Raw genomic sequence first — 24,193 nt, 5'->3', positions numbered from 1 at the left:
GTTCTCCAGAGTCTAAATTCTTGTGTTCTTTGTATATGTTATATATGAATGACAACCAGTGTCACAAATATCCAATCTCAATACTAAGTTTACTTTATTTAGGGCTTCAATTTGTTCCCTGTTCATAAGTTTCATTTCCAATGAACATTATTCCTCATGATCATAGTTAAAGTATACTGAAGAAGTACAGGTGTTCTATGGTGGTGTGTTAGAACTTGGAGGACTAGAATGTTAACAGCATAAGGTGTGCTAAAAAAGTTAAGAAACAGAATGATTTCCTGTTATTGGTTTGAATGTAAAATGTTTCAGATAGGTTTATGAACTTGAGCACATTTTCCAAAATTTGTAGTGCAGATTGAGGTTATGGAATCTTAATTAAAGTGGTTAAAGCTTTTTGGATGAAGTACGTCACTGGACTAAGCTTTGAAAGTTCATAGCTTAGCCCTACTTCTTGCTCACTCTCTGCTTTCCATATATGGTTGAGATGTGACAAGTGAGCTTCCTCCTCTGGATGACTGCTGCCCTGCCTTCTCCGCTACTCTACATTTTAAGGAACTGTGGTCACAACTCCAAATAAACTGTTCTGCTTTTCCCTTGAGATGCTCTATGTTAGCATATTATGTTAGAGGAACAAAAGAGCCAACAGATTCCTTTAAAACTGATATCCAAACTAACCACACTTTATCCCAGACAACAAGTAATTAGGTCTATTACAGAAAAAAAATTATATGCCAGTATTTATCGTGTACAAGTTATCTACATTTTATTGTATGAAAGCTACAGATTCAGTATTAGACAAAGAAGCTAATGGACACTATTCAAATATTTTAAGGTTAATACTTTGATTATTTGGACTCTATCAAGAATAATTTTATTCTGCACATTTTTCTACAATGTAACTTTTACATTAAGTGGTTTTAAAATTTAAAAATGATGGATTTTTGAGTACATATCAGTATTCACGGAGTTATATGTCTTCCTACAAAGGTTATCTACCTTGATAAAAAATTAGTAATTTTTAGAAGGTGGTTCATAAATTAGAATGACGCTGAAATTTCATTTCTGTAGTGCATTGTCAATGAGCTCTACTCATTCTTCATTTTCTTTTCCTTCTTTACAAAGAATCGGTACATTAACAAGAGACATTTTACAGTAAGAGCTGCAATGACTGCAAAACAGGTGAGCAGGAATCCAATCACATCCAGAGAGTGGTACTGGTACCAGGGAAGGTTATGTCCAAGTGGTCTCAGGTGCTTGGCCCCTTTGTGGCGCATGATAAACTCAATCCAGAAGACAGCTCTGTCCAGGGGCTTCATAGGCTGGTCATGGTGAATGGTTGACAACAACATAACATTTTTTTTATAGCTATAAGTGATAAAATTGTCATCAGTGGATGGAATGAATACTACAAAAAACCCTGCTCTTACCCATTGAGCCTAATTTTTGATATTATTGCTGACCTTCATTTTTTGTTAACATTCTGACTCTAGAAAAGTTGATGGAATTTCACAAAGAAGCATGATGCAAGTGCATTTGACTCTACTGTTGAAATAATTATTGATGGGTACACAAGTAGAGGGTGACATAGAGGCCTGAGTTACCACTCCTAAATATCAGTTTGATGTAGAAAAACAGGTAAGAATTACAATGGTTTTAATTTCAAAGCACAAGAGCAAAACTGTGTCTTTCTTCTCATTAAAACATCCTCATTCATTAGTATTCATATTACAGTCATTTACAATTTAAGATTCAACTTATCTCTTAGAAGAATATGAAGAGTAGAAAGTCCTCAGAGACTGGGAAGGGGTGTAAATAGAGAAGACTGTGTGAATAGGGTTAAGGGAGATAGCAGATTTTGAGGGATCTAATTAGGGAATTGGGAAGAGGAGAAGAGGAGAGAAATAGAGACAATAACAACAGGAATGTATGACAAAAAAAGAATTAAACTATTAGCTACTTATACCTTACATTCTATTCCAGGTCTATGTACATATATAATTTTAATGAACTTTGCTCATCTAACCGGATGGTTCTCCTTCCAATAACCATGGAATTCTTAATAAAAAAAAACCCACACAAGAAATGAAAGATTTCTTTTGGGGTATTGTCCAGGGGTGTCAAAAATACTTCTTGGCCAAGTAGTGTGGAAGGTAAAGCAGAAGGGTTGCACACTTAAGACTACCATGATTTAAATAGCAAAATAACATAAGGCCTTACAAGGAATTTAAAAACAATGAGTAAAGGAGAGTATAATGTTTGTACTGAATCGTGCCCTAATATATGTCGGTTCATATCAGTATAATTCTCGTTTGTTTGTCTTTGGTAAGAAAACAATGAACGTATATATATATGAATAAGCAAGTGATTGACTGATTGATTGAATGAATAAATGAATGATTATAGAAAGTTATACTCACAACGGATTGTCTATGACTTCCTCCAGTGCACTGAGAAAATCTAACTTTGACATTGTCCTGATATTCAATGAAACAGCTGCTCCTTTGGCCACCATGTGGGCAATATTATCAGGTTGATCTCCAAACAGAGGAATGCCAATCATAGGGATTCCATGATAGATTGCCTCATAGAGGCCATTGGCTCCACCATGAGTTACAAAGGCTTTGGTTTTTGGGTGACCTACAAGAAGATAAATTCAGATTAACATTGATTAGCAGTTTTGGACTTGGAAAGAGATATGTATACTAAGAGGAACTGAAAGGAGATGTTTTTACATAAAGATTCATAAAATCATAAGATCTCTAAAATATTTTTCTTTCTCAGAGCAAGAAGAAACTAAATTTCTGGAGAAGTATTTTTGCAAATTTGAATGTGGCTTGAGACTTGAGGTATGAAAAACCCTTTTTTGGTTGAACATATGAAGTCCCTAGTAGATAAAAATAGTGAGTGAAAAAATGGAATCCCACAGATTGTCAAAAGATCTTTACCAAACCTATCCAATAGAGGGGTAACATGCAAAATATACAAAGAACTAAAAAGCTTGGCTCCAGAGAACAAAATAACCCCATTTAAAAATGGGGTATAAAACTAAGCAGAATTATTATCTAAGGAAGATTGAGTGGGTGAGAAGCCCTTAAAGAAATGTTCAACATCCTCAGTCGTCAGGAAAATGCAAATCAAAATGACCCTGAGATTCCACCTCACACCAGTCCCAGTGATTAAGATCAAAAACTCGGGTGACAGCAGTTTCTGGTAAGGATATGGAGAAAGAGGAACAGTCCTCCAATGCTGGTGGGACTGCCAACTGGTACAACCATTCTGGAAGTCAATTTCGTGGTTCCTCAGAAAATATGACATAGTGCTACCTGAGCATACAGCTATACCACTCCTGGGCATATACCCAAAATATGTCTCAACATATAACAAAAAACTGTGCTCCACTATGTTCATAGCAGCTTTATTTAAAATAGCCAGAAGATGATAACAACCCAGATGTCCCTGAACAGACGAGTGCATACAGAAAATGTGGCACATTTACACAATGGAATATTACTCAGCTGTTAAAAAAATGACTTCTTGAAATTTGAAGGGAAGTGGAAGGAACTAGAAAATCTCATCCTGAGTGAGGTAACCCAGGCACAAAAGAACACACATTGTATGTACTCACTGATTAGTGGTTATAAGACATAGAAAGCTCAAAATTCTAATGACACATCTCACAGACCATGTGAAGTTCAAGAAGACAAATGTGGATGTTTCAGTCATACTCAAATGGAGTAGAAAATAATCAAAATAAGTAGAGGGTAGGAGGGATCTTGGAGCAGGAAAGGAGAGGAAGGGAAAGATTCTATGGCATTTCAGATATAGGAGGATATAAGGGAGATGTACAGAGGGCCAGGAATTTGAATTGAGGTGTGTAGATGCAACTAGTGAAAGACATTAGAAAGCACCAGGTTCCAGGGACTCAAGAGGTTTCTAGGAACAAACAGGGAGGACATTAGCTGAAATAACCAACAAAGGGGAGAGAAAGTCTGCAGAGACCATATTCAATGGATAGCCAAGGCCTCTGTTTGAGGGATGGGCCCAACCACCCACCTCAAAAATCTTAAACCAGAATTCCTCCTGTCAAAAGGAAAAGCAGGGACAATGAGTAGAGCAGAAACTGAAAGAAAGGGCATCCAGAGTCTGCTCCACCAAGGGATCCATCCCCTCAGCAGACAACAAACCCAGGTACCATTGATATGACAAGAACCTGATATAGCTGTCCCCTAGAAGGCTTTTCCAGAGCCTGACCAATACGGATATGGATACTTGCAGTCAACTATCAGAGTGAGCTTGATGACCCCTATGGAAAAGTTAGGGCAAAGAGTGAGGGAGCTGAAGGGGTTTACATCCCCATAGGAAGAACAACAATATCTACCAACCAGACCTTCGTAAATTCTCAGGGACTAAACCACCAACCAAAGATACAAACAGAGTGTTCCATGGCTCCAGCTGAATATTTGAGAAAGGATGCCCTTATCTGGCATCAGTTGGAGGGAATCCCATTGAGTCTGTGGAGGCTTGATGACTCAAGATAGGGGAAAACTAGGCCGCTGAGCCAGTAGTATTTGAGGAGATGTGGGAGCACCCACATAGAGGTATGAAAAAAAAATCAGGTAATAGTGGCTTTGTGGAAGGGAACATGGGAAGGGGAATAACACTTTAAATGTAAATAAATAAAATAACCAATTTAACAATGTTTTAAAGTTGACCTTGGTTGCTCTGAGTGGATTAAGAATCATTCTGTTGTAAACCGAGGGAGTTATTTAACCTTAACAATCTGCATGTTGAGAGTTAGGCACTGGTAAACACATGTTTATGCAAAATGATTAAAATGTAAAGTCAGAAGGAGAAAGAAAAAGGAAGTGGTGTTAGGATTGAGTCTTTTAACAGTAAATAAGGTATGGGACTATAACCTCTTAGAAACTTATGTGTATGCCAACATATTTCATTATAAAGTTGTTGTGCAGAAATCAGAGTTTTGATATTTGTTTCTAGTTAACAATAATTAATTAGAATAAAATCCCCTTGACTTAAAAAAAGAGAAAGATAGGAATAAGAAAAGGAAGAAAGAAATGAGGGATAAAAAGACCAAATCCATGTCAGAACTTGTTATCTTAAATAAATAATCCATGAAGTATGTGTGATACGAAGAGTTTGAAGTTAAAAGAAATAGCTACAGTAATCAGTTACTCAGTCATGATGTTGCATTTGATTTCCAGAGACTTACCCAGGATGTCATTCTGCGGGAGCCACTTGTAGACTCTGGTATTGGGTCCTAATGTTGCTGGGGTTTTGCCATCAAATTTCCAAAGAACCTGTTAAATGTTAGACAATTTTGTTGATGCAGTCATATTTAACATTATAAAGACAGAGCAGGATATATTTAGGAATATAAGTGTAGAGACATAAATATGTGTATGTAACAAGTAATGGAAAACAGAGCTCGGTGTATTTGAAAAAGACCAAGGGGGCACGTTTATGGGAGTGTTTGAAAGGAGGAATGGAAAGGCAGAAATGATATAATTATAATTTCTAAAAGAGAAACAATTTTAAAATGTAGCATTTTTTTAAGGATAGAGAAAACTGCTCTGAATACCTCCCATGGGATAGATGAGAGGGTCAGAAGCAGTAAGTACTGAGAACTCAGAAGACTCACACAATAGTGTCAGCATTTTTTGTGTTACACTCGCACAGGTAACCATAATCTCCACTTTTGAGGAAGAAATGTTTAGACAAATGAGACAGTTAATGATACAGGAAAATATTAGTACGTTGCCATGGTGACATAATTCATCTGCAAAGAGTATTGGCAAATTTTTAATAATTTATTTCATCTAAATGATTTTGACATCTCTAATATTCCAGTCTTAATATTGTAATAAAACTACATTTTAAACACTGTGGAGTTTTATATTTGTTCACTTATTTTATGTAATCTTATTGAATTTCAATTTTTTTGTCATTGATTGTGTGTCATTGATTTTTGTTTCCCATTCAGAAATCTCTTTGCCCATGAGTACTTGGAATTAATAGCCAACGTGTTGGATCATAGGACTATGGAGTCATCTAACTCATCTGGAAGAACCCTTCCATATTGTAGTGTTGGAATGGTCCAGGAATGGAGTTGTGTGAGTAGAATTCTTAGAGCACTGAGAATACTCTGAGAAAACAGGACAAGAGTCTTGCTACCATGTTTCTTTGAAATAAGATTTCTCTTGTTATGTGTCTGTGCCATCTTCCTATGTGCACCAGATAGGAGTTGAGTCTATATATTAGTATCCTGACTGGTCCTTGTGATTGTATACAGCTTGAAGACCTATGATCTTTACTCATATGACATTTCTTAAGCCTCAGAGTATGCATTGTTTGAGGTTGTGAATAAAGTTGGCTATTTCATGAGAAGTTACTCTGATTCACATATCAGCTCCATTGTACCTAGTCTCACTCTACTCTTGAGCTATGACAAGTGGTACTGAATGGGGATTTAAAGTTGGGTTCATATCAGGAAATTGGGCACACTCACAGTAAGAGTTGAATCAGCATATCAGGGCAGAATACATAGAGATCTATACTTGATATTGGTCTTAGGGACATTGATTTAGACTGTTATCAAAATACTTTCTTTACAAAGATTAGGTTAGTAATCACCAAGAAGTGATGCCCAAGTTCTTCCATGAATATAAACATGACAACAATGTTTTAAAAAAATTTTTTTTAAAGTTCATGTGGCAGAGGATGGTCTAGTTGGGCACCAATGGGAGGAGAAGCCCTTGATCCTAGCAAGGCTAGACTCACTAGTGTAGTGCAATGTCAGGACAGGGAGGCGGGAAGGTGTGTGTTGGGTCAGGGAACACCCTCATAGAAGGGGGGGATGTGATAGGTGGTTTATTGACTGGAAACTGGAAAGGAGATAACATTTGAAATTTAAATAAACTTAAATAAAAAATATTAAAAAAAGATCAGGAGCAGATTTCCCAGTGCAGACAAAATACAAAGGAAAATAGCACTACTGGGAACTGCACAGGTGATCAAATCCTGAAATATTTCCCTGTTTAAAGAGGATTTAGGAGAGCCTATGGACAAAGCTATTACTGCATCCTAGGCAAGCTCAGACAATTCAAGGGAAAGAAATTCATCCATCCATTCCTCTCGAACCTTGTTAGTGGTTCCTAGTAAAGTTTCAATAAAATCAAAATGTTTATCAGGAATTAGATATGGATATTGTGAAAGATTTTAAATGGGCCTGTGCTTCCTATGGACCTATTGCTCGATACCACTGTGACTAACTTTGGTTGGGGCAATGTGGCAAAAACTCTGCCTTATGGTTTTCATTTAATTGCTAAAATACTTCTTAGCACATTTCAATTTCCTCACTGGTAGGTATGGCTTGAAGGTAAAGCCCATTAAAACATTCAGCAGTTAGGACTGAGGGATAATCCCAGAAATATCATAGATAAAGGCTGACAAGGATTTTTATCAACAAATTACAAGTTGTAAGATATACCTCCTTCAGTCCCCTCACATTAGATATGCTACTATGGCTACCTGCATGAAAACTAATATGGAATCAGACTTAGTATCTTGAAATATAGAAATATGTAAGATACCTCTGCACCTTATGCCAATTTCAGAGGGAGATTCAGAGATGCTATTGAAAAATAAGTAAAGGTAAAATAAATTCTAGAGTTCTTAAAGAGTTACTTCAGATAATTACAATGATGATTGGCAAAGTTTAATTAAGTTTCAAAGAGAGAATGTTATCGACTTTCTGAAGTTATGAAGCTCTGTACGGACTTACAAACCTAGAGGGAAATCACCTGTTTGAGGAAAGTTTGTTCTACAAAAATTGACATTGTTAAAGTGACCACTTTAAGAATCAAAGTAAGTTGCCCTTATAACAGTTCAGTGCTCAGAATCAAGAAGACCTGGCTTATACTCTGTATGCAAAAAGGACAAACATTAGGATAAGGAATGATGAAAGAAATATGGTGAGTATGGCAATACATTGCTTGGCAAAAAAAAAGAAAAACAATGCCAGCCTTATGAGGGAATCCTAAGACTAGACAATGTGAGGATTTAAATCTAAAGAATATAAAATTTCTGCCAGCTTCAGAGTATACCCAATCTATTATTTTATTACAAGCTACTACTCAAGCAAGTGCTGCACTGGATAGTCCTTGTACTAAAGTATTGCCATTTCCCATCTCCAATGCCCTATTAATTGACAGACAGGTTATTGGGGAACGAATCTGCCTGGAATAGTTGTATTACTTTTGGAGTCACAGTAGTTTATCATGGTTTGTAACTTCCAAATATGATAAACAGAATGCTTAGTTGACTTGTGAAATCTTAATGCTGCCATGTGGTCTATTTGAGCTTTACAGCCATTACCTACACTGACACCTATTAGTAAAGATTGGTCTTCAATTGTTATGAATTTGAAAAACTGCTTTTACACTATACCTATTCATCTTAATAATAAGGTATGTTTAGCCTTTTCTGTTTCTTCACTCAACCCTTAAGAACCACAGCTGTAATATCAATGTCCTTTATTACCTCAGAGGATGGCAAAATGCACTCTGATGCCTCAATTTCACGCTGTAATGGTTATAGACCTATGAGGCATGCCTTCTCTTATGGTTATATTATTCATTATATCGATGATTTTCTGATAATCACCTCCAAACCAAAAGACCTACAATATGTATATGGCAAGGTTCAGAATGTGCTACATAAATATGGAATAATTATTACTCCTGTCATGGTACAAAGGTCAGACATTGTAATATCTAGGTCAACTAGTAACAAGAATGATTGTTGGTAACCATGAAAAGAACAATTTAAAAACATTGAACAACTTTCAAAATTATTAGAGAATATTTATCACCTACATACTATATTTGAGAATACCTAATTGTAGACTAACCATTCTATTTAACTCTGGCTGATGGCATTAGAAAATCGATGATTTCATTTTCAGAGTCAAAATTATTACATCTATTTGAATCAAAGTAAAAAGGCATTATTTATATTGTGGAATCCTCACTGCCTTTACACTTATTTTTTTCCACTAAATTTTCTCCTATATGTATTAAACAACAAAATGAATAAGCCTTTGGAATGGATCCATCTACTTTATAATGGCCATAATACTTTACTTGCCTTTCTCTTCTTGGTCAATTGGTATATCATGGGAGGAACTATTGTCAATACCATATCACACATAGAAAAGTTATACAAATTTTACAAGAATATACTATTTATTATCCATTTTGATATCATATTCATAAAGCAAGAGTTGACAAAAAAGATAAAAATAAGAAATTAGAAAAAATAGATGCAATTCACTATGCTCTTCTCTCTTGGATGTGTACCTGCATATGTGCATTGATATACATTCTAAATTTCTTTTGGTTCTACCACTGTACTCAGAAAATTCTTTTGCAATGTACATTTTCTTATCTAAACTTTTGAAGATAAGGAGTGCCTACATTAATAGAAACTGACAGTGGACTAGGCTGTAGCAGAAAAAATTAAAACTTCTGTAAATGATGGAATATACATCATATTTTAAGAATTCTTTATGACCATCATGGCCAGGGTATAATTGAGAGAACACATGGAATGTTAAAATAACATTTTTTTTCTTTTTTTTCTTTTTCTTTTTAGTAACCTGGCTATTTTTTTTACTTTTTTTTTCTTTTCTTTTTTTCGGAGCTGGGGACTGAACCCAGGGCCTTGTGCTTGCTAGGCAAGCGCTCTACCACTGAGCTAAATCCCCAACCCACATGGGTATTTCTTATTTGCATTTAGATTGTTATTCCCTTTCCTGGTTTCCAGGCCAACATCCCCTTAAACTCTCCCCCTCCCTTTCTTTAAGGGTGTTCCCCTCCCCATCCTCCCACCATTGCTGCTTCCCCCCCCCCCCCGGCAACAATCTCGTTCACTGGATTTCAGTCTTGGCAGGACCAAGGGCTTCCCCTTCCACTAGTGCTGTTACTAGGCTATTCATGGCTACCTATGAGGTTGGAGCCCAGGGTCAGTCCATATATAGTCTTTGGGTAGTGGCTAGAAGATCTGGCCTTAGGTCCTAGAAGATCTGGTTGGTTGGCATTGTTGTTCATATGGGGTCTCGAGCACCTTCAAGCTCTTTCAGTCCCTTTTAAGATTCCTACAACGGGGGTCCCTTTCTCAGGTCTGTAGTTTAATGATGGTATTCGCCTATGTATTTGCTGTATTCTGGCTGTGTCTCTCAGTAGAGATCTACATCTGGTTCCTGTAGAAAGATATTGTGTAAATTTGGTTTTGTCATGGACTATCTTGGTATCTCCATCTATGTTAATTGAGAGTTTTGCAGGATACAAAGTAACCTGGGCTGGCATTTGTGTTCTCTTAGGGTCTGTATGACATCTGTCCAGGATCTTCTGGCTTTCATAGTCTCTGGTTAGAAGTCTGGTGTGATTCTGATAGGTCTGCCTTTATATGTTACTTGACCTTTTTCCCTTACTGCTTTTAATATTCTTTCTTTGTTTTGTGCATTTGGTGTTTTGACTATTATGTGATGGGAGGAGTTTCTTTTCTGGTCCAATCTATTTGGAGTTCTGTAGGCTTCTTGTATGATTATAGACATCTCTTTCTTTAAGTTTGGGAAGTTTTCTTCTATGATTTTGCTGAAGATATTTACTGGTCTTTTTGGCTGGCAGTCTTCCCTCTCTTCTATACCTATTGTCCTTTGGTTTGAATCTTTTCATTGAGTACTGGATTTCCTGTATATTTTGGACCAGCAGCTTTTTACATTTTACATTATCTTTGACCGTTGTGTCGATGATTCTATGGAATCTTCTGCTCCTGAGATTCTCTCTTCTTTCTCTTGTATTCTGTTGGTGATGATTGTATCTACGGCTCCTTGTCTCTTCCTTTGGTTTTCTATATCCAGGGTTGTCTCCCTTTGTGCTTTCTTAATTGCTTCTACTTCCATAAAATAACAATTATTAAAAATAAATCATCATGGAGGACAGCAAGAGATCTCCTTGAACTTTCCTAATATATGCTCATTTTTAAATTTACCTGAAGGTGATAAATATTCAGGAACACAAATTATTTCTCTACATAGTATTCTGGATTTCCTTTAGACAGGCCTAGGTGATTACAACTACTTTCACCTTGGGAGGCCAACTGTCTCAAGGTTTGGCAAAGGATATGTATCTGCCATTGCAGATGTTCCAATGAAACAATTTGGATTTCTCTCAGGCTCCTCTAGGCCTGAGTCATGAAGGACAAAAATGCAGGTGAGAAGATAGTGGCAGTCATGATGAAGATAGAAATCCTCCAGCTAAAAGGTAAAAAGATTCATTGACTCTGCCACCAGAAGTAAAGTCTATCTACATTGGCCTATTAAGAACTGTATGTACCAAACAAGAAGTTAACTGTTGCCATTGTCTGTCCTCACCTGAGGATTTCTGGTGAGTCCATCTGTTTATTCCCATGAATCTGGGGATATTCATGCATCCAAATATAACTAAATTTGAATGCATATTAAAATAACTCTGGATATTCTGTGCTTAAAAAAGTCAGAAATGAAGAGATGTGAGAAAAGACTCTGAACATAGAGGAAATTTTTCAGTGCTTGTGAAAACATTCTAAGAAAACTAGACAAGGGTCATTGACCATAGTTTCTTCAAACCCAGAAGTTACTCTTGGATTGTGATTTGGCCCTCTTCTCAGCTCTAGCAGAGAAGAGTGGGTCTGTTTCAGGTTAACCACTTCAACTTCCTACTGTATGCCAGGCAGTGTTTAAGCTGTCCTTCATGTTTCTTTTGACAAAACTTTGGTTTTATCATACACATATCATTTTATGATTGAACGAAGCTGGAAATCATGTGCTATGGACTCATATGACCTTTTGTGACCCTCGGAGTGTTATTCTCTGAATAAAGTTGGCTAATGCCTCTGGCTTCCACCTTTCTATGAAATGGTGACAGGGTAGGATTCAAACACAGGTATTAAACCTTCTGTACCAACTTCAGCCGAGTAGACATATAGGATGATGTCACAGGTGAGGCAGGTACAGGATAGAAGGAGGCCTGTCATTGGAGGAGAAGGAAGGATGGGTGGGAGAGAAGTTTGAAGGAAGAGGAGGAGACTAAGGGAGAGAGGAGGAGAAGAGGAGATGGAGAGAGGGGAGAAGCCATGGCAGGTGATGTTAAGATTCTGCTCTGTGTATTTACAGGTTGTTATTAATGTTCTCAAGGGATGGATGGTACTGGGCTTTGTATGTTTAAGTGGGCAATTATATCTTACCAACTGGATCTAAGATTATTGTGTTGTGTGTTCTTTTATGTGGGGGTTTGAGTGTAGGAAAGTGTGGCTGGGATGTGTTTCCGCCAAAATATCTAGCAAATATCTTGGGACACTGTGGCGTGGGCCTAGCGGGGTAAAAGACAACTATACTCTTTATTATTTTTATATTTTTATAACAACAGATGGCACACTAATGTGATGGGCAAGAATGCACTAGTAATCCTGAGAGTTGAGAGAAAGTTTTTATTTTCTAAGTAAGAGGAGGCTGGTGCCATGTTAATATCTTAAGAGCAGGAATTCAAACAAAGAAAGGCAAAGCCACCTGGGCTGGCAGGCTGTTGGTCCCCTCCTGTGTGATAAGTAATGGCAGATCAGAGAGTCAGAGATTAAAAGCTGCTTTTTAAAGAAAGTTGTTTAGAAATTCTTTCAGGATACTCATATTCTTTTTAACGTGGACTCCACGGGAATTTTGGGTTGAAATCCTAGTTAGACAAGCTATTTCTTAATTGCAGGTATTATTAAAAGGGGATTGAGTCTGTTTTTAGAAAGAAAAGAGTAAAGAGATTACCTGAATCAGGTGGGGATTTTCATCCATGGTTCAGAATTTAGATAGGGAAAAATTAGTCACTAACTCCAAGTAGAGAGTTGTGATGAAATGTCTGTAAAACCAAGGAGAGTGAATGCAAGCATATATTTTAGAAGTTATTAAGGTTAAAGAAAAATCTGTGGCTCCGGGTAGAGAGCTTAACAGATGGATATATTTTGGGTTAAATTCCTGATCTCATAGAGTACAAAAGCCTATCAGACTCATTGTTCAGCTTACTTCCTTTTTAAAAAATTGTTTAATTTTCATAATGGGTGTGACTTTGAGTTTTATAATTATATTATTACTCTGGGAGAGAGTGCAAGATACAAGCTTTTCTGGTTTCAGTCTAAGGAACACAGTATTTTGGGAGAAAGATTTTGTCTTTATATTTTTAAAACCTGTGATTAGGCTCTGGAAACCTCACAGAGTCATACTGATCAGATTTGATAGAGGTAGACCGCCTGAAAATTTTATTCAGGAGAATCAAACAAAAAGATATCTCGATTCTAAGCCTTTGTCTTCAGAGCTGTATATTACAGAGTGTGCCTACTTGGAATCCTGGTCACAAGGATTTCAGCTGAGTCCAGTCAGGACACATCAGCTACAGCATTTGCTTCATTCTTCCTACCCCCTACCCCTAAGGATATCTCAACACCCATGTACAGCTTGAAGACGTTATAGAGGAGTCGTCGCCACAATTCCCTGGACTTTGGGAGGCTGAAAGTGTTTTTTCTAAAATTGTTTTTATGAGGTACTTAAAATTGGTTGTAATTTAACAGGGAGGAATTAGCTAGATTGAATTCTACAGTCATAATCTCATTTGGTAACTAAGCCGAAATCATATCTTTGCTTTGGTATAGAATTTATTTGTCAAAAGAGTTTAAAAGTACAAGGTTTAGAGCCAGTCCTTCTATTGATGTCATTACAAACATCTGAGTTGATTACACATGTGAGTTAAGGGCCAAATAGCAAACATATTACTGACTTTGTGAGAGAACTTTCAAGATATTATTAAGATATAAAGACAAGAGTACATATTGTCTTATATAAGTAGATGGTTTTAAAAAACGTCAGAAATCCACAAAATTGAGATTTAAAGTTATTTATCTTTTGCTGAGACATGTCTGCTCCTAACAGTTCCCCTTTGGTGGATTTAATGAAGAATGTGAACATCTCTACCTCCAGGTGATGCAATACTTTGTGGCTAGGCAGCCACTACACAAAACTGCCTGTTTCATCTGCAGACTAATACTGTCCAGAAATGGACAAATTATGCAAATAGTTGACTGATAAACTCTGCCAAGACAGGGTGATCAGCCCTTTAAAATCTGCATTTCTAGAGTCTGTCAGTTGATTTTGGGCCAGAAGGCTTGTGCTCACATGTTGCTAACAGGGGACTGTGCTAGTGGAGATTTGTCTCTACAACCTCTCAGTTCTGGAAGCCGTGTTAGGCTTCCTATGTGTATAGATATTTGGTCATTCCCAGATTTCTGACAGGGTTGAAGACATAGTCTCATAGCCTATCAGGCTGTTTAACGCTAAATATACATATTTTATTGGATAGTTATCAGGTAGTATACAAGCTAGCCAAGATATAATACAGATTTTAAGCTTTTCTCAAGCTGGAATGGATAACTAAATGTTCTGTTTAACTGATATAGTGTTGGACTGGGTGTTAGATATATTTTATGCTCTTAATTACAAAATGATAGTAGTTGTGCTCAGCTTATATTTGAGAGAAAAGTTTTTTTTAATTAGACAAAAGGGTGAAATATAGGATGATGACACAGGTGAGGCAGGTACAGGATAGAAGGAGGCCTGTCATTGGAGGAGAAGGATGGATGGGCGGGAGAGATGTTTGAAGGAAGAGGAGGAGACTAAGGGAGAGAGGAGGAGAAGAGGAGATGGAGAGAGGGGAGAAGCCATGGCAGGTGATGTTATGATTCTGCTCTGTGTATTTACAGGTTGTTATTAATGTTCTCAAGGGATGGATGGTACTGGGCTTTGTATGTTTAAGTGGGCAATTATATCTTACCAATTGGATCTAAGATTATTGTGTTGTATGTTCTTTTATGTGGGGGTTTGAGTTTAGGAAAGTGTGGCTGGGATGTGTTTCCACCAAGATATCTAGAAGATATCTTGGGGCACCGTGGTGCGGACCAAGCAGGGTAAAAGACAATTACCATTTTATTTTTATATTTTTACAACAACATAGACATGCAACCCTTTGAAGAGCAGTTGCTGTGGACCAAAGGTTCAGAGCATGTTGGCATCATCTGCATACCTGAACTCCAAATAATTACTAGGACCACACATTTACATTGATATCTCTTTTTTCATTTCCCTAAGAGTTTCATATAATGTTTTTTTCTTATTCATCCCTCCTTACCCCAATCTTCACTAAATCACCCTCTTCCTTACCCACCCTACTATTTAAGTTCTTAAAAATCATCTATCTTCCTACCTCAGGAGTCTGAGGAATGGAGATTTCTGGCTATTGAAGCCACTAACCTGAGTTACAGTATGAAATTGTGTCAAGTCACAGTCTCTGGGAAGCAGCTCCACAAGGGTTTGTGTTAAATACTCCAATAAATTGCCAGTGCATTGTGAAAGCCCAATGTATTAATTTGACCTGTGCAGTATTAACTATGTATGCTTTTATCATCAAAATTAAAATCAAACAATAAATTTTAAGGAGCCATTTGTCCTTTCCAAATATTTTCCCATGTGTGGTCATCCACTAGTGAAGGGTTGTCTTAGATTTGTTGTGTTTTCAGTTGCACAAGTTCTGTACATGTTGGTTTTGGTTCACAAGAACTAACAATGGCTGCAACTATTATCATTTTATGAGAAATCAAGAAGAATTTTCTATATCAACCTATGCCCTTCACAGTCATGACCCTTGTCATCAGAATGCCACCATTTCAGAATGTACCTACAGAAATCACAAGATTGATATTCAAGGCACTTGTAGTCAAAAATATCCTCTGTATTGTGACATCTCTTGTGTGTTTCTGTTTGTAATTTGGCTTGGTAAATTAGACATTAGCTAAACCTTTAGGTTTCACACAATCACTGTTAGAATCAGACTTTCTGAGTACTTTTACAGTCTCAGTTTACAGTCACCTCCCATGGGCACTTTATCTCACCTTTTGTGGAATCTGGGCAAGGGCCCATGCAATTGCGTTGGCCTTTTCTTCTGTCATGTTGCTGACCATTGACCCCAGAGAAAACACCACCACACCGTGCTCTCCAGAGCTCTGGACAAATTCTTCCATATCCTGTGAATAAATCACTTTCTCGGTCACACAATAGCAATTGTAGAACAATCACTTATGAAAGCTTTACAAAAGAACTCTAGGAAAATAAAAATTGAAGTATTCTTAGGAATGTATAGAATCATACAAAACATACAAAAGACAGAACTGGCATGGAAAAACACAGGCAGCAGTATGTAGTATACTCATACTTGTTCAACAAATGTTCTCAATGTTTTCCTCTGGTGAATTGAAAGCTAACGAATGCAAATATATTGTGTGAACTATTGGTAAATTTGTAACTGAATTACATTTTTCATCCAACAGAATTCACAAATGTCGCATTACTGTTCAGTTTTCTCCTATAATGGCTGATTTAATACTCTTAGCTAGAGTTTAATTAAATGATATCTATGCTGTGGTATGTACACATGTGACAGTTAATGCACATTTCCTTCTATGATAAATAAAATGTTTTGACTCTTTATAAAATAATCATAACTGTAATAAACAATCACATAGTATGTAATAATTTTTGATATTGTTATTAATGAGCATATTTTCTTAATTTCTCCAAATTCCCTACATTTGTTTTAGCTAATGAAGGCCATGATAAAATCAGATGTTCTACTCTATTAACTTTAACATATTATTTCTGAGATTGTCTCTCATTGAACATGAATCTCACTATTTTAACAAGTTAGTATCCTCAGTTTTAACCTGATTCTGCAACTCATTACTAAAGTCATACATGCTGTGCCAGAATACTCAACTCTGTATATGGGCACTGGAATTCAAACTCATTTTCTTATGGTTGCTTGGTAAAGAACTTTACCCAATTGCTAATCACTCCAATAGCCTACATGACTTAACTCACTGATATATTTTTTTATGTCTGTCATCCTCTTTTCTGGGTTTATTTAGCTCCCATTTAGCAGGACTTTTAATTCCACTTCCCACATATCTCTATTAGTGGGAGAAGAATGTAATGAAAGATGTAGAACATTTCATCCGAAATGATATGAAATGAAAAACACAAAAAGAATGTATTTACCTTAGGCAAGGGTTTAGCAGGTTTGCAATGGAGTCCTCCAATATAGTCAACATTTGGTAATGTTGGGTGGGGAAATTTCAAATCCCAATAGGATCTAATAAGCCATATTTCTACTTTGCTCATTGTCTCATCTACGGTGGTGGGCCTTCCTAGATAGGGAAAATGAGCAAATGAGACAGAGAAAATTTGACAGAACTGTCTGCTGAGTATGAAATCTATTTCCTTAAAATGTTGGAAGAATTTATGTTTTATGTAGAACATGTGCATGTAAAATGTAATATTTTAATGTATAATATAACTTATATCAAAAACTGATTTATAGATCATATAAATACATGGTAACTTGTATTTATTTTTAAATTAATCTGTAAGTCTTATTTTATGCTTCCTCAATAATATAAAACCATAAATATATACAGGAAATAAACCTCTAGGCCAATATGTGAATATGCAATCAGTGTTTTCTCTCCAACACTTCAAAAAAAAAACCTATGTAAATATAAGCAGACACTCCACGTCAAAACTTTCATCTTGATGTGCACCCTAGCCAGTGTATTCAGTGTCCTGATAGTTTGTAAGTAGTCTTTATTCCTTATATGGAATTATAATGATTATAAATAGCTAAATCTATGACTAATGCATCTAGTCTTGTTTAATTTTAATATGTTTAAAAGCATTTATATTATAAAAGAATCAATATGTTCAGAATTATAAGAATAGGAATTTTGTTCATCTGGAATAACAAAAACCCAGGATAGCTAAAGCTATCCTCAACAATAAAAGGACTTCAGGGGGAATCACTATCCCTGAACTCAAGCAGTATTACAGAGCAATAGTGATAAAAACTGCATGGTATTGGTACAGAGACAGACAGATAGACCAATGGAATAGAATTGAAGACCCAGAAATGAACCCACACACCTATGGTCACTTGATTTTTGACAAAGGAGCCAAAACCATCCAATGGAAAAAAGATAGCATTTTCAGCAAATGGTGCTGGTTCAACTGGAGGGCAACATGTAGAAGAATGCAGATCGATCCATGCTTATCACCCTGTACAAAGCTTAAGTCCAAGTGGATCAAGGACCTCCACATCAAACCAGACACACTCAAACTAATAGAAGAAAAACTAGGGAAGCATCTGGAACACATGGGCACTGGAAAAAATTTCCTAAACAAAACACCAATGGCTTACGCTCTAAGATCAAGAATCGACAAATGGGATCTCATAGAACTGCAAAGCTTCTGTAAGGCAAAGGACACTGTGGTTAGGACAAAACAGCAACCAACAGATTGGGAAAAGATCTTTACCAATCCTACAACAGATAGAGGCCTTATATCCAAAATATACAAAGAACTCAAGATGTTAGACCGCAGGGAAACAAATAACCTTATTAAAAAATGGGGTTCAGAGCTAAACAAAGAATTCACAGCTGAGGAATGGCAAATGGCTGAGAAACACCTAAAGAAATGTTCAACATCTTTAGTCATAAGGGAAATGCAAATCAAAACAACCCTGAGATTTTACCTCACACCAGTGAGAATGGCTATGATCAAAAACTCAGGGGACAACAGATGCTGGCGAGGATGTGGAGAAAGAGGAACACTCCTCCATTGTTGGTGGGATTGCAAACTGGTACAACCATTCTGGAAATCAGTCTGGAGGATCCTCAGAAAATTGGACATTGAACTGCCTGAGGATCCAGCTATACCTCTCTTGGGCATATACCCAAAAGATGCCCCAACATATAAAAAAGACACGTGCTCAACTATGTTCATTGCAGCCTTATTTATAATAGCCAGAGCTGGAAAGAACCCAGATGCCCTTCAACAGTGGAATGGATACAGAAAATGTGGTACATCTACACAATGGAATATTACTCAGCTATCAAAAACAACGACTTTATGAAATTCGTAGGCAAATGGTTGGAACTGGAAAACATCATCCTGAGTGAGCTAACCCAATCACAGAAAGACATACATGGTATGCACTCATTGATAAGTGGCTATTAGCCCAAATGCTTGAATTACCCTAGATGCCTAGAACAAATGAAACTCAAGGTGGATGATCAAAATGTGAATGCTTCACTCCTTCTTTAAAAGGGGAACAAGAATACCCTTGGCAGGGAAGAGAGAGGCAAAGATTAAAACAGAGACTGAAGGAACACCCATTCAGAGCCTGCCCCACATGTGGCCCATACATATACAGCCACCCAATTAGACAAGATGGATGAAGCAAAGAAGTGCAGACCGACAGGAGCCGGATGTAGATCGCTCCTGAGAGACACAGCCAGAATACAGCAAATACAGAGGCGAATGCCAGCAGCAAACCACTGAACTGAGAATAGGACCCCCGTTGAAGGAATCAGAGAAAGTACTGGAAGCTCTTGAAGGGGCTCGAGACCTCATATGTACAACAATGCTAAGCAACCAGAGCTTCCAGGGACTAAGCCACTACCTAAAGACTATACATGGACTGACCCTGGACTCTGACCTCATAGGTAGCAATGAATATCCTAGTAAGAGCACCAGTGGAAGGAGAAGCCCTGGGTCCTGCTAAGACTGTACCCCCAATGAACTAGACTGGTGGGGGGAGGGCGGCAATGGGGGGAGGGTCGGGAGGGGAACACCCATAAGGAAGAAGAGGGGGGAGGGGGTTGTTTGCCCGGATACCGGGAAAGGGAATAACACTCAAAATGAATATAAGAAATACTCAATTTAATAATAAAAAAAAATAATAGGAATTTTGGGCTAGTTTAGCTGTCAGATATTTTCAAGAGAAATAAGGACATGACTTCAAAAACTTCAGCACGTGTGTCCATGCTTCTGTTGAATTTAGCCATTTGCAATCGAATTTTGGAAGGGACTCAAAAAAGAAATGTGGGACTGGTAGAAACATCAGTGGCACTTCTAAACTTGGGAAATACCAAAATAGCTTCCAAGATTAGGGAAATTTTAAAAAAATAAATAAAGAAAATATTTTATGATCTATCTTTTCATTTATTTGTATGCATATCTGCAAGAGCATAGGTTAAGTTTAAACCAGTGCCTGTGGATGATCAAAGGGCAGCATTTCTCTTGAAACTGAAGTTATAGGCAGGTTTCTGCCATTGGAAATGAGTGATACTGGGAAGAGAGCTCAGGTACTAAACTGTATAGAAACAATCTCAACCCTTTGTCCATGTTTTCGGACCCTACATTTTCATTTTAAATGAAGACACTGGCCTAGGCAAAAGAAAATAATTTCTTCAATGTTTATATACATATTGATACTGTGAAATATATCATTCTTGAATCTTCATGAAACAAGATTTGCTAACTGCTTAGAAACTTACTAAAATACAGGATGAGTAAAGAATCACCCAGAGACCATCTAGTTTCATCTCTATGCAACGGTACAGCTAACCAAAATGTCTTGTATGAGAAGAGTTACCTTCTTCCATTTGATGAATTACATGAGCTTTTACAAGAGGTTGTGACATGGATGGCTGCTATCATTATACATTTGATCACCTATAAAAGATTACTTCACTTTGTATTTCATGGACATAAGTCTTACACACATGTGAAACTTAGGTTTTCAGTCTACTGAGCAAAAATGTAACTTACCCAAAATCTCACTGTAAAACGTGTCCCATTCCTTGTGTCTAAGTCTCTCGAACCAAAAGTCGAAATAAAGCATACATATCATATTTTTTACCCTGTCTATGAATGTCATTTTGCCAGCCAGTCCCGACAAAATTACAGGCACATAAGATGGAGGGAGTATAAATTTTCCAATGGACTTTTCAAGTTTGTGGCCTGGAGAGAAGCTAAGACTGTACAGAAAAGGAATGTGGAGCAGTTCAGCTATCAGATCCCCACAGGAAGCCACAGGATCTGCGAAAAGAACATCAAACTTGGATTCCTGTAGTTTTGTCATGAGCTGCTTGTTTGAAACAGCGTCTTTACAAATACTTAGATAAAAATAAGAAAATTCATAAACTAGATTTTGAAGGATAGGAGAATATGACAAACATGTATCTCTTGGCAACTCATAAGTCCACACATCCAAAAGTTTTATGAAATGATTTTGCAGCTCATCTTTACTGATAGATGTAGGAAAAATTTCAAACTTAAGGTCAGACGATTTTTTCGGATCAAGAAAAAAGTAAGCCGAAGGTTTCAGAACAGTGACCTCATGGCCCCTCTGTACAAGTTCATCAAGGATTATTTTTATATTCATCCAGTGACTAAAGTCCATCGGCCACACCAACACCTTCCCACAGTGCCCAGATTTGAAACAGTAACTTATCTGTAGCAGGAACAGAGCAGAAATCCACTTTCTGGGCATTTTGAACATCAAAGTCCTTCTGGTCACAGTGTGTTCCCTTCTATCACTGCTTGATCTTTTATCCGAAAAGCTTTATACAAGAGGTTAAAATATAACTTGCATTGCTCAAAGCTGGTAAGTAACAGATACCATGGTGATAGGAAAAAGAAATAATGACTTTTTTCTCCATCTTTATTAATTTGGGTATTTCTTATATACAATTGTTATTCCCTTTCCCGGTTTCCAGGCCAACATCCCCCTAACTCCTCCCTCTCCTCTTCTATATGTGTGTTCCCCTCCCCATCCTCCCACCATTACTGCTCTCCCCGCAACAATCTCGTTCACTGGATTTCAGTCTTGGCAGGACCAAGGGCTTCCCCTTCCACTGGTGCTCTTACTAGGCTATTCATTGCTACCTATGAGGTTGGAGCCCAGGGTCAGCCCATGTATAGTCTTTGGGTAGTGGCTTAGTCCCTGGAAGCTCTGGTTGCTTGGCATTGTTGTTCATATGGGGTCTCGAGCCCCTTCAAGCTCTTTCAGTCCTTTCTCTGATTCCTTCAACGGGGGTCCCATTCTCATTTTCATGGTTTGCTGCTGGCATTTGCCTAAGTATTTGCCATATTTGGCTCTGTCTCTCAGGAGAGATTTACATCCGGATCCTGTCAGCCTGCACTTTCTTCATCCATCTTATCTAGTTTGGTGGCTGTATATGTATGGGCCACATGTGGGGCAGGCTCTGAATGGGCATTACTTCAGTCTCTGTTCTAAACATTGACTCCCTATCCCCTCCCAAGAGTATTCCTGTTCCTCTTTTAAAGGAGTGAAGCATCTGCATTTTGTCATTTTTCTTGAGTTTCATGTGTTCTGTACATGCAAGGTACTTTGCGAATTTGGGCTAATATCCGCTTATCAATGAGTGCATACCATGTGAGTTTTTCTGTAATTGGGTTACTTCACTCAGGATGATATTTTCCAGTTCCATCCATTTGCCTATGAATTTCATAAAGTCATTATATTTGATAGATGCGTAATATTCCATTGTGTAGATATACCATATTTACTGTATCCATTCATCTTTTGAAGGGCATCTGGGTTCTTTCCAGCTTCTGGCTATTATAAATAAGGCTGCTATGAACATAGTGGAGCATGTGTCTTTGTTACATGTTGGGGCATCTTTTGGGTATATGCCCAAGAGAGGTATAGCTGGGTCCTCAGGTAGTTCAATGTCCAATTTTCTGAGGATGATCCAGGCTGATTTTCAGAATGGTTGTACCAGTCTGCAATCCCACCAACAACTGAGGAGTGTTCCTCTATCTCCACATTCTCTCCAGCGTCTACTGTTGCCGGAGTTTTTGATCTTAGCCATTCTCACTGGTGCGAGGTGGAATTCCCGGGTTGCTTTTGATTTGCATTTCCCTTATGACTAAAGATGTTGAACATTTCTTTAGGTGCTTCTCAGCCATTTGGCATCCCTCAGCTGTGAATTTTTTGTTTAGATTTGTCCCCCATTTTTAATTGGGTCATTTTTCTCCCTGCAGTCTAACTTAATGAGTTCTTTTTATGTTTTGGATATGAGCCCTCTATCAGTTGTAGCATTGGTAAAGATCTTTTCCCAATCTGTTGGTTGCCTAACAACAGTGTCCTTTGCCTTACAGAAGCTTTGTAGTTTTATGAGATCCCATTTGTCGATTCTTGATCGTACAGCATAAGCTGTTATTTTGTTCAGGAAATTTTCTCCAGTGCCCATGTGTTCAAGATTCTTCCCTACTTTTCTTCCATTAGTTTGAGTGTATCTGGTTTGATGTGGAGGTCCTTGATCCACTTGGACTTAAGCTTTGTACAAGATGATAAGAATGGATCGATCTGCATTCTTATACATGCTGACATCCAGTTGAACCAGTACCATTTGTTAAAAATGGTCTTTGTCACATTGGATTGTTTTAGCTCCTTTGTCAAAAATCAAGTGACCATAGGTGTGTGGGTTCATTTCTGCGTCTTCAATTCTATTCCACTGGTCTATCTGCCTGTCTCTGTACCAATGCCATACCGTTTTTATCACTATTGCTCTGTAATACTGCTTGAGTTCAGGGATACTTATTCCCCCAGAAGTCCTTTTATTGTTGAGGATAGTTCTAGCTGTCCTAGCTTTTTTGTTATTCCAGATGAATTTGCAAATTGTTCTGTCTAACTCTATGAAGAATTGAATTGGAAATTTTAATGGTGTTGCATTGAATCTATAGATTGCTTTTGGTAAAATGGCCATTTTTACCATATTAATCCTGATAATCCATGAGCATGGGAGATCTTTCCCTAATCTGAGATGTTCTTCGATTTCTTTCTTCAGAGGCTTGAAGTTCTTATTTTACAGATCTTTTACATGCTAGGTTAAAGTAAAACCGAGGTACTTTATATTATTTGGGACTATTATGAAGGGTGTCGTTTCCCTAATTTCTTTCTTGGCTTGTTTCTCTTTTGTGTAGAGGAAGGCTACTGATTTATTTGAGTTAATTTTATACCCAGCCACTTTGCTGAAGGTGTTTATCAGGTTTAGTAGTTCTCTGGTGGAACTTTTGGGGTCACTTAAATGTACAATCATATCATCTGCAAATAGTGATATTTTGACTTGTTCCTTTCCAATGTATATCCCTTTGATCTCCTTTAGTTGTCTGATTGCTCTGGCT

The 24,193-nt window shown here is 37.4% G+C and overlaps 1 protein-coding gene across 1 annotated transcript; it reads right to left on the bottom strand.

Annotated features, from left to right (window-relative positions):
• Positions 1–737: 737 nt before the first annotated feature.
• Ugt2b (UDP glycosyltransferase 2 family, polypeptide B) lies at positions 738–21,567 on the bottom strand. Its single transcript, NM_031533.6, is given in 6 exon segments — positions 738–1,365; positions 2,418–2,637; positions 5,231–5,318; positions 16,039–16,170; positions 17,201–17,349; positions 20,810–21,567. Coding segments are annotated over 6 exon segments (1,593 nt in total). The 5' UTR covers positions 21,534–21,567; the 3' UTR covers positions 738–1,085.
• Positions 21,568–24,193: the final 2,626 nt, after the last annotated feature.

This window comes from Rattus norvegicus, chromosome 14, assembly GCF_021556685.1.
Source record: "Rattus norvegicus strain SHRSP/BbbUtx chromosome 14, alternate assembly SHRSP_T2T, whole genome shotgun sequence".
Lineage (NCBI taxonomy): Eukaryota > Metazoa > Chordata > Mammalia > Rodentia > Muridae > Rattus > Rattus norvegicus.
Note: the sequence above shows the minus strand (reverse complement) of the source record. Positions and strands in the feature narration are given on the sequence as shown.